Raw genomic sequence first — 11,700 nt, 5'->3', positions numbered from 1 at the left:
GCACAACCAAGTGGTGAGGAACATCTGTGCCACATACGGACTAAAAGTCCCCAAGTCCCTATGGGAGACACCACAAAGGTGACTGACAACAACAGAGGTAAGGTCCTGTGGGACTTTGAGTTCCAGACAGCAAGCAGCTGTGTATTTCCTCATCCACTCAAATGGTCAGCAGGACACTGCATCAGACCTTGTGTCTCAGCTGTACTCTGCTGACCATCCTGCACATTTCTTTTGATTGCCTGATAACCTTTAATGACATAATGTCTCGACATATGCAAGTCTTGTCAGAATGACAGATGCCACCTGGTGTTGGTTGTTTTAAAGTTAAAATGGTTAAAACCTTTTCTTAATAGTAGACCGTTATTTTTGGTTTAACATACCTTATTTGCTTTTTCATTTCAAAATTTAGGAGGGATAGACTTTTTATTATGCTTTGAATCCAGGAACTTACATATCAACGGTTCCTATCTATTCGAAACTGGTTGAGAAACATATTTTCATGCTACATGTAACACCAATATGGAATAATAGATATGCTCTCATTAAATGAAAATGTGTATACACAGAGAATATGTTTTCCAAAGGTCTCCAAAAGTTGAATCTGTTCATCTGGACGTAGCGTTTTGTGGGAGAAATGTTTCGTCACTCATCCAAGTGACTTCTTCAGTCTCAGCTGACTGCAGGTTTCCCCAAACCTTATAAACAGGACATTTGCATAATGACTGAAACCACCCCACTGAAGGAACAATGGGCTGTGAGGTCAGTTCCTTAATCATAATTATGCAAATTCCCATGACCATTGATCAACAATCACTGACCAAAACCCACTGATCAAAGAACACTGATCAATGGCCATGAGTCCCATTCACAGAGAGTTGGGGAATGGCTGCAATCACAGCAGTGTAAGATGGCGAAAGATGTACCCTTAGGCCCCCTCCTCGATTCAGAGATGGTCTTTCCCTTTTCACGTAAAGGGCCTCCTTGACTCCGCACTCAAACCAGCGTTCTTCCCTGTCCAGGATGTGTACATCCTCATCCTTGAAAGAGTGTCCTCTGGCCTGTAGGTGTAAATAGACTGCAGAGTCCTGGCCTGACGAGGTAGCCCTTCTGTGTTGTGCCATCCGCTTCGCCAGAGGTTGTTTGGTTTCCCCGATGTATAAATCCTGGCAATCCTCCTGGCACTTAACAGCGTACACTATGTTACTCTGTTTGTGTCGGGGGACCCGATCCTTGGGGTGGACCAGTTTTTGGCGCAGCGTATTTTGGGGTTTAAAAGCCACAGAGACCCGGTGTTTCGAAAAAATGCGTCTCAACTGCTCCGATACTCCTGACACATATGGGATCACCACAGGTTTTCGCCTGGGCAGCGGTTGTCCTTCTCTCCTGGATCGGCTGGAGCTTTCTTTGGGTGTCTTTCCAGCTTTGACAAAAGTCCAGCTGGGATAGCCACATTTACTCAGGGCCTTCTTGATGTGCTGTTCTTCTGCCTCCCTGGCCGCTGTGTCTGTGGGGATGGTGTTCGCTCTGTGTTGTAGTGTCCTGATGACACCCAGTTTGTGCTCCAGTGGATGATGAGAGTCAAACCTTAGATACTGATCCGTATGTGTAGGTTTACGGTACACGTCAGCTTTTAGATGTCCCCCATTACTGATGGAAATCTCACAGTCTAAGAAGGCTAACCTGCCACTTTTCATATCCTCCCTGGTGAATTTGATGTGTCGGTCCACCGAGTTAATGTGATCCATGAAGTGTAGTACGTCCTGAGATTTGATTTTCACCCAGGTGTCATCCACATATCTGAACCAATGGCTTGGTGGTGTTCCAGGGTAGGATAGCAAAGCCCTCTTTTCCACTTCTTCCATGTACAAATTGGCCACGATGGGTGAAACTGGGGAGCCCATGGCACACCCATGATTCTGCCTGTAGAACTGACCCTTGTATGTGAAGTAGGTGGAATGAAGACACAGTTCCAAAAGCAAACACACTTGGTCGATGCTGAGAGTGGTCCTGTTGCTGAGGTTGGTGTCATCCTGTAATCTCTTACGGACTACCTCCAACGCTTCCGTGACTGAGATGCAAGTGAAGAGAGATGTAACGTCGTACGAGACCATGGTTTCATCTGCCTCCATAATGACATCTCTCACCTTCTCAACAAAATCCAGGGTGTTCTGGATGTGGTGTTCAGAGCTGCCCACCAGCGGGTTGAGGATTGAAGCCAGAAACTTGGAGATGTTATAGGTGACCGAGTTGATCATGCAGACAATTGGTCTTAAAGGTGCACCCTGCTTATGTATTTTCGGTAAACCATACAGACTTGGTGTAGACTCCCCTGGGTACAGCCTGTGGTATGAGGTCCAGTCAATAGCCTTGTCTTGTTCTAACTGCTTCAGACAGTCTATCACCCTCTTCCTGTAACCACTTCCTGGGTCTCGTTTCAGGGGCTCATAAGTATTTTCATCACTGAGTAGTGACAAAATCTTCTCATGATAGTCTTTCTGGTTAAGCAATACTGTGCACCTACCCTTGTCTGCCGGAAGGATGATAATGTTGCTGTCATCACTAAGTGATGTGAGTGCCTTCCTCTCCTCCATGGAGATGTTGGATGCTGGGGGCTTTGCATTGCTGAGATAGGCCGAAACTTTCGTCCGTAGTTGCTCTGCTTCCACTTCTGAAATATTGTTGTTACGAATTGCTGATTCTGTGGCTGTGATCAGCTCCACTAGCGGGATTTTTCTCGGTGTGACAGCAAAATTCAACCCTTTAGCAAGGATGTTTTTCTCTGTTTGGGTGAGCTGTCTGTCAGACAAATTCTTCACCCACTTGTCCACATCCTCCATGTTGCATCCTTGTCTCTTCTGGCCACTGAGGACACTCTCCGTATTTTGCGGTGGTTTCCGACGTACAACAAGTAAGTCGAACTTCCTTTGTTGCCTGGTCTTAGACTTCTTGTGCTGTGCTAGACGAGCCTTCTCAGTGAAGTCAAAGACCTTTTGAAGAGTATTCTCATCTAAAAGCATAGTCAGTCTCCGTCGGATCCGCTCCTCTTGAGATTTTAGCATGTCGATGGTAAAATTTGTCTGCCTCACCCGTTCATTAAGCAACTGATGCTGTGCCTTCTGGAGGATTTTTGTTGCCCGGAAGCCTTTAACTGAAGAGCTCATTTGCAGACTTTTAGGAGTAATCCTGTTTTGTCGGCATCTGAGGCTGAATCTCAGGTGGTTCCTGTAGTCCGCCATCTTACGTGCTGTTTGCTCATACTGAAGTACAAGCTTTAGGCAGTCCTTGCCAAAGTGGGTTAAAACGTCTTGATGCATTCTCAATCATCCAGGAAAGTAAATCTCCAAAAGTTGAATCTGTTCATCTGGACGTAGCGTTTTGTGGGAGAAACGTTTCGTCACTCATCCAAGTGACTTCTTCAGTCTCAGCTGACTGCAGGTTTCCCCAAACCTTATAAACAGTACATTTGCATGGGAATTTGCATAATTATGATTAAGGAACTGACCGCACAGCCCATTGTTCCTTCAGTGGGCTGGTTTCAGTCATTATGCAAATGTCCTGTTTATAAGGTTTGGGGAAACCTGCAGTCAGCTGAGACTGAAGAAGTCACTTGGATGAGTGACGAAACGTTTCTCCCACAAAACGCTACGTCCAGATGAACAGATTCAACTTTTGGAGATTTACTTTCCTGGATGATTGAGAATGCATCAAGACGTTTTTTTCCAAAGGTGTTTTTAAAAATTAATTCATTTTTTATTTTCTTATACGAGTTATTTATGTTTAAATGTTCAGATTTATATATACATTTTTATTACAATTTTTAATAATTTTATAAGTTAGTAAATGTATTTATTTATTTTTTAACATGTATTAATTCTATGGTGAGTGCTTTTCATAGATATTTGCCTTTGTCTGTTTTATCAAGTTGTGAAAGGGGAGGTGGTAAAGGAAACTGTCATCGAATTTCGTCATTACTCGTCGACCACATTACCCACAATTCATGTGGTGCACCCGTTGTGAGTTTCCGGTATGGTGCATGTCGCTTTTTCCCTCGCAGCGCTTGGTTTGTAGTTGGATTTTTGTTTTGTTTTAATCTAAAGCTACAAAACACCACAGCTGGATAAGAATCACTTATAGCATTTCACTGAAGGAGGAGATACAACGAAGCCGCCAAGATGCCGCGAATTATGATTAAAGGAGGCGTCTGGCGCAACACTGAGGTACGTGTTTACATGGCTAGCTTGGTTAGCATGATGCTAAACTCCGAAAGCAAACCTATGGTCTCGAGTTAGCATGAAGCTAGCTACTCACTTAACGAATTTATCCCGTGTGGCATTTAAAGTTTATTTAAATTATCGCCAGCTGTGTTTTAAGACTTTATTTCGTGCTTGTGTTGAGTTGTATGCACGAAGCTTTTTAATTTGCACTTAAACATACATGTTTACAGTTAGCGAATATTTGGCAATCTAGATGGCCAAAATAACAAACCACAAGACTTCATAAATTTTTATAAGTGAGCAAAAGATAGGGGATAATATAATTGTTTTTCAGCACTGGGATGAAAATGAATCAGCCCACTGCGGATTGAGGATAAAGGGTTTTGACATGTTTAGTCTGATTAAATCATTTGTCATTTAGTACATCCATTTAATTTATGGACGTCTGTTCCTTCTTTAAAAATTTATTTAGGATGAGATCCTCAAGGCAGCTGTAATGAAATATGGGAAAAACCAGTGGTCCCGTATCGCCTCCCTGCTGCACCGAAAGTCTGCAAAACAGTGTAAAGCCCGATGGTGAGTTTTGAGTCAGAGATGTGTGATGTGTCAAAAACATGAGATTAATTAAACTTCTACATACATTGATGTTTGTTTCTTCTGTCTGTGATTTTTTTTTTAGCTTTCAAATCTCTCTTTAAGAAGAGCGAAATAAAGACCTTCTCCTCTGGCTTTGTTTCTGTCTGTAGGTACGAGTGGTTGGACCCCAGTATCAAGAAAACAGAATGGTCCAGAGAAGAGGAGGAGAAGCTGCTTCACTTGGCCAAGCTGATGCCCACCCAGTGGAGGACCATTGCTCCTATCATAGGAAGGACTGCTGCTCAGTGTCTGGAACACTACGAATACCTGCTGTATGTTTATCTCTAAAGACACATTTATTCACTATGTTTTGTAATTCTGTGGCTTTTCACCTTGTATGTCCAGGAGCATTCATTGTTGCTAATCATTGCTGATTTGTAATTGAGATGCATTTTGTGTTTTATTCAGGGACAAAGCAGCTCAAAGAGACAATGAGGAGGAAGTGGGAGATGACCCCAGAAAGTTGAAACCAGGAGAAATTGATCCCAATCCTGAAACAAAACCTGCCAGACCTGACCCTGTGGATATGGACGAAGGTACAAAAACACACTGTCAGATGCTGTCAGATTTATCGAGCCAACAAGAGAATGTGTCCTTGTGTTAAGAATGGATTTGCTTCCTAGTTATCTTGTACATTTTTATATTTAATTATTTAAGATTAATCATAACAGTCATATGTGGTAACTAACCAATGTGTTTTGTGTGTCTGTCTGTCTTCATCGGTCTGTAGATGAGTTGGAGATGCTTTCAGAGGCCAGGGCTCGTTTGGCCAACACCCAGGGCAAGAAAGCCAAGAGGAAGGCCAGAGAGAAACAGCTGGAGGAAGCCAGGTTCAGCTAATTTAATGCTTTTACAATTGCCCTCAGACAAGCTGTATTTATCATAACTTTACCTCTTACAGAGCAGTTGACATGTAATAATAAAATGATCATATGTGACTCTTTTTTTCCTGGTGTCATACTGTAGGCGGCTGGCTGCTCTGCAGAAACGCAGAGAGCTGAGAGCAGCAGGAATCGATGTTCAGAAGAAGAGAAAGAAGAAGAGAGGAGTAGACTATAATGCTGAAATCCCTTTTGAAAAGAAACCTGCACTGGTAACCACAGCTTTATGTGTTGTATCCTTAAAAATAACCCACAACATCAGCAGTGAGATTAACTTAATCTTACAGTAGTAATTGTTGTCTTTTGTTTACTTTAAGGGTTTCTATGACACCAGCATGGAGCAGTATGATGCTCAGGAGCCTAATTTCAAGAGGCTCAGACAGCAGCACTTGGATGGAGAATTACGCAAGTTAGTATCACTTTAAACTACTGGTGCTTTTCTGTATGCTAACATGGCTCCTTGTTTATGTCACTTGAATACTTTCCTTGGGTCTTGACTTCTCCCAGCAAAGGCGTGAGAATGTCACGCTGATGGTATATAATATAAATAATAAGGATCAAAATGTGTTCCACATTTTTTTGGTTTTCATCCATTCGTAAGCCCTGTTGTGTTTTTTTTTTAAATTATTATTATTATAGTGAGACTGAAGAGAGGGAGAGGAAGAAAGATAAACAGAAGATAAAGAAGAAGAAGGAGAGTGACTTGCCATCTGCTATCCTGCAGACCAGTGGAGTGGCTGAGTTTACCAAAAAACGTTCCAAACTGGTGTTACCCGCACCACAGGTAACCACTTTTTTTTTAAAATTTTATTACTTCTGGATTTTATATATCAATATAATGTACTTGTTATATTGATAACAGGTAGTACATTAAGTTCTTTAATTGGCTTTCTTCACAGATCAGTGACGTCGAGTTGGAGGAAGTTGTCAAATTGGGTGTCGCCAGTGAGGTCGCCCGTCAAGCTGCCGAGGAGAGTGAAAGCGCTAACTCCGCCTCCTCCACCCTCCTCTCAGAATACAGTGTCACCAATACCATGGCAACAGGGCTACGAACCCCACGAACCCCTGCTGCTCAGGACAGAATCATGCAGGTAATAAAGACACTCAAAAGCAATGTGTCACATATGTCTTTTTCAATCTCACATAATCCCGTATGTGTGATTTCAGCATATATGTGATATCTCATATTAATTGATCCATGTAATTACAGAGATGCTAAGCTAAATTGTCCCACATGAATAAAGAGTAAAGTCAGTCAAAATTAGAGGGCCAATGTGAAATCACAGTCCTGTCTGCACATTTGAACATCATACAGGTTCCATCAGAAAAATACCTTATAGTCTGCTGTTTGAATTGTGAATCCAAATAATAATAATAAACGTAAGTTAGTAGAGACAGGATAGTGCTTAAAAATGTATGTACATATTATGTGTTGATCACTTGGCCACCAATCTGTTAGGGTCATTTATGCATTTGCCTTTATGTATGCATTAAGGAGTATCGTTGTCAGTAAAAATGTAATATTACAAATTGATACTAATTTCCTGCTTCTAAATTCAGATGAAAGAGGTTATTGTACTCGGCCCTAAAAATCTTAGAAATACGGCATCTAACCAGATTCTTACTCTGGATGGCATTACCTTGGCCTCTAGCAACACTGTGAGGAACCTTGAATTCATTTTTGACCAGGACATGTCCTTCAATGCACATATTAAACAAATATGTAGGACTGCTTTCTTCCATTTGGCTAATGTCTCTAAATTTAGAAACATCCTGTCTCAGAGTGATGCTGAATAACTAGGTAATGCATTTATTACTTCCAGGCTGGACTGCTGTGATTCATTATTATCAGGATGTCCTAAAAACTCCCTGAAAAGCCTTCAGCTAATCCAAAATGCTGCAGCAAGAGTACTGACAGGGACTAGAAAGAGAGAGCATATTTCTCCTAAATTGACTTCTCTTCATTGGCTCCCTTTTAAATTTAAAATAAAATTGAATGGAAATGATACTAAATTCCTTTCTTTTTGTTTTTTAGTATTTATCTGTAAATTAATTTGTACCATCTGTGTGTGTGTCTTTATTTTCAGGAAGCTCAGAACCTGATGGCTCTGACTAACATCGACACCCCTCTGAAGGGAGGCCTCAACACCCCACTGCATGAGAGCGACTTCAGTGGAGTGACGCCTCAGCGTCAACAGATACAAACGCCCAATACTGTTCTCAGTACACCATTCAGGTAAGAAACCTTTAATCCGTTACATAGCATAAGGTCTACACTCTGTCAGTTAAATAGAGTACTGAATTCTTTTTTTAATTTACTCTCTGCATCAACTCAAGATGTAATAAGCACAAAAATGTCTTTGTCAAAGCTCTAACAAAAAACCAGATGCTATTGTCCGTTTACATTTTGTAAACAGTGTGAACAAAGACAGAATCTTAAAGAGACATGTGTTACCATTTGCTACCCAAGCCTCAAATGCTGTGTCAGGTTTGTTGAGCTGCATTTGTTGAATGTGTGGTGCACTATTCCATGTCACAACCATTTTCACCAAAGAGAAAGGATTTCCTAGACTTGTTTCTATACTTGTTCCTATACAGTTTTCTCATTTCAATAATTTTGTGTATTTCAACTACAACAGAACTCCTGGTCCAGGTCAGGGGTCAGATGGCATGACACCTCAAGTCGGAGGTGCGATGACTCCACGTGTGGGAGGGACTCCAGGTTTAACTCCCGGCCGTACACCACTGAGAGACAAACTGAATATTAACACAGACGAACAACTGGCTGACCCTGCATATGCTAAACACATGGTAAAACAAAAACACACTAATACACATATAGAACTGTGAGTGCACAACAAACAGATTTGTAATGATCGGTTCAGAATCTGTGTAATGTGCCACAAATCCTGAATGTTGCAGAAAAGTTCCAAGTTTTCTGTTCTTGTGTCTTGAATAGAAATTAAATACAATGGAAAAAACCACAACTTTAAACAATTAGTTTTATGTTTTGGCAGCAGATGCACATTTTGTGTGTTAAGAAAAAAACAACACACCACAGAATGAGTTACCTGCTGTTCTTCCGTTCACAGCAAAGGGAAAGCTTGCAGCACCTGAGACAGGGTCTGATGTCACTTCCTGTCCCTAAGAACGATTTTGAAATCGTTCTTCCCGAAAACGCTGAGAAAGAACTCGAAGAAACTGAGACTGAGACGGGATTCATAGAAGACTCTGCAGATGTAGAAGCACGCAAGCAGGTGCATACACAATTGTACACACACACACACACACACACACACACACACACACACGTAGTTTGAATAAGATATATCCAACAGGTTCACTTTGTGCTACTTTCCAGACTCAACGAGACGCTGAAAGAGAAAAGGAGTTGAAATTGCGGCACACTGCTGTTCAGAGGAGTCTCCCCAGACCTACTGAGGTAAAATCACAACATTAAAATAATTTAAATAAAATGCAGGAAAATGTGTATTTGAACGTAATCATCAAATCTTTTAGAAATCAAATCGAGCAAAGAAAAAACTATTTTCGTCTACTTTAGCTGGAATTAAACGGATCCAGCTGTGCTTATGATCCTCCGTGTCTGCAGGTAAACGAGTCTGTTCTCCGTCCCACCTCCATGGAGCCACTCTCTGACCTCCAGCAGGCCGAAGAGCTCATCAAACAGGAAATGATCACCATGCTGCATTTTGACTGCTTGCATCACCCTTCAGCCAATGCTGCCAATCAGCTGCAGCGCGGCAAAACCCGAGGCCCCACGTCTACGTCTAACAACGCGTCACATATTGCTTACCTGGAAAAAACCTCCTACAAGCCAATTGGCACAGAGGAGATGGAACAGGTAACCCGGCAGCACTGATGTCTCTGCTATAAAAAAAAGAAGTCCCTTAAGCTGTTGACTCTCAGTAATTCTGTTTACCTGTGTCAACAAACAGGCAAAGTTAGTCCTGGCAGCAGAAATGGAGGTGGTGAAGGCAGGTATGGGCCACGGTGACCTCAGCATGGAGGCATACAGCCAGGTGTGGGAGGAATGCTACGGACAGGTGAGCACCCATGGACCAAAAATGAGAAATCAGAGAAGCATAAGTAGGTGTAGAGATTTGTTACCACCTTTTGGTCATTATATTTGTCACATTTCTAAATTAGAAGCTGCTGATGTGTAGAAATACATGAAATACACATGGATGGAGTAGAGTGTAGTGCACTGCAACCCAACTAGTTATTACGCACCCAGTCTGCCTTTGATGGCACACAGCTGAGGTGTTGACTCTCGATCATTCTCCCCGAAGCTTAAGTGTTTTGAAGTGAGTTTCCTGAGGTGTGCAAGTCCAGTGATCTAAAACACTAGTCTGGGCCTTTCCCTGCTGGAGGATTCTGTATCATCTGGTTTCTCACCCCCACCCCCCCACTGGAATAATATGCGTTTGAGCAAATTGGGGTAATAACATTTTTCTCATGCTGTACTTGAGCAGTCCATGCTCTACTAAAGTAACACCCTCACCTAAACCAGAGGGAGAATTTATAGCAGTGAGGATGCATCTAAAGCAGAGTAGGCTTGCTGTGTGCCACATTTAATAATATGAATTACAAACACTTCTTTATGGCATGTGGGGAAACTGTTGTACTCGTGATCTCACGAAATTGGTACCAATTTGATTTTTTTGCCTGTTGTTGTAACTGTTAATATTATCTGCATCTGCACAGGTGCTGTATCTGCCTGCTCAAAACAGGTACACCAGAGCAAACCTGGCATCCAAGAAAGACCGTATTGAAAGCCTGGAGAAAAAGCTAGATGTGAGAATGCACACAGAAAAAGCTCTCAAACTTGACTCTTTCATCTTTTTGAGCTCTGGTCTAAACACTGACATCTCTGTATTTGTGGACCCTATAGGTGAACCGTGGTCACATGACAGCGGAGGCCAGGAGAGCAGCTAAACTGGAGAAGAAACTGAAAATCCTGCTTGGAGGATTTCAGTCCAGAGCACTGGGGCTCCTGAAGCAGCACAGCGAACTCTGGGAACAGGTACTGAACACATTTTCATTGGACTGACAGGTTGTTTTGTCACAGGCTGTAAATTATTATGGCGCCTGAAAAGGTGTGCAAGTCAGTGTCATAGTTGCTATAACAATCATGTTATTCATAATGTGTCCACCAGGTGGAGCAGGCAGCCACAGAGCTCCAGACCTTCACTCAACTGAAGAAACAAGAAGATACAGCCATTCCCAGGCGCCAAGAGGTAAGACATTACACACACAAACCTGTGTATCACAGTGCAAGGTGTCTCCTCTGCTTTTGTTCTATTGGTTACACAAAATTAGTAACTTTAAGTCTTTGAAGGTTAGAAATTAAATCACAGACTACTTACAGCACTACACGTCCTCCCAAATAAAAAGTATCTCAGTGGGGTTAAAATTACCCAGTTTAAAAGCAGCAGTGTCACTGAGGTTATTTAAAAAAAAGCTAGTTAACACATCTCGCTGGTGCTTACAAGTCTTCAACTTGTGTTTCAGGCTCTGCGTGAGGATGTGGAGAGGCAGATGGAGAGAGAGAAAGAACTTCAGCAGAGATATGGAGAGCTGCTGATGGAGAGGGAGTCGCTGCTCAACAGTGCTCAGAAATACTGAGCAAACTCATCACAGAGAAATCGATATTGAACTGACCGCCGCCGTGTTGAACCTTTTAATTTTCCACAGCAAATTCTACAGATAAGCCCTCCTCCATGTGCTCATGTTGTTACGATGTCACAGGCTGAGTTTTCAGCATGCTCAGTGGTCCTTTGTGTTTCTGTATTAGTGACCAATAAAGTTTCTTTTCAACATAACTTAGTATCACTGGGTATTTGCCTGGGGTAGATTTTTATCAAGTGCAGCAAACAGTAAAGTTTAATGTATTTTAAGAAAACTACCTTGGGTCTGTAAAAATCAATAAACCATAAATCTGACACCAG

At 42.0% G+C, this 11,700-nt stretch overlaps 1 protein-coding gene across 1 annotated transcript; it reads left to right on the top strand.

Moving 5' to 3' along the window:
• The first annotated feature begins 3,990 nt into the window (after positions 1-3,990).
• cdc5l (CDC5 cell division cycle 5-like (S. pombe)) lies at positions 3,991-11,694 on the top strand. The gene is made up of 19 exons (XM_003438341.5): positions 3,991-4,217; positions 4,687-4,790; positions 4,961-5,122; positions 5,259-5,386; positions 5,581-5,680; positions 5,817-5,943; positions 6,049-6,140; positions 6,371-6,515; positions 6,631-6,822; positions 7,819-7,967; positions 8,371-8,542; positions 8,824-8,988; positions 9,093-9,173; positions 9,342-9,593; positions 9,688-9,795; positions 10,457-10,546; positions 10,644-10,775; positions 10,909-10,989; positions 11,264-11,694. Exons 1-19 carry the CDS (start codon positions 4,173-4,175, stop codon positions 11,375-11,377), a joined length of 2,439 nt encoding a protein of 812 aa, XP_003438389.1. The 5' UTR covers positions 3,991-4,172; the 3' UTR covers positions 11,378-11,694.
• The last annotated feature ends 6 nt before the right edge of the window (positions 11,695-11,700 follow it).

This window comes from Oreochromis niloticus, linkage group LG13 (assembly GCF_001858045.2).
Source record: "Oreochromis niloticus isolate F11D_XX linkage group LG13, O_niloticus_UMD_NMBU, whole genome shotgun sequence".
Taxonomy (NCBI): domain Eukaryota; kingdom Metazoa; phylum Chordata; class Actinopteri; order Cichliformes; family Cichlidae; genus Oreochromis; species Oreochromis niloticus.
The sequence above is the reverse complement of the archived record's forward strand: the minus strand, read 5'-3'. Positions and strand labels throughout refer to the sequence as shown.

What these genes read in the sequence shown, in the direction of transcription:
- cdc5l (XM_003438341.5), top strand. Translation starts at nt 4,173, where the DNA reads ATGCCGCGAATTATGATTAAAGGAGGCGTCTGGCGCAACACTGAG. An exon ending in TTGAAAAGAAACCTGCACTG is followed by an intron (nt 5,944 to 6,048) that starts GTAACCACAGCT and finishes GTTTACTTTAAG; the next exon opens with GGTTTCTATGACACCAGCAT. An exon ending in GCCTGGAGAAAAAGCTAGAT is followed by an intron (nt 10,547 to 10,643) that starts GTGAGAATGCAC and finishes TGGACCCTATAG; the next exon opens with GTGAACCGTGGTCACATGAC.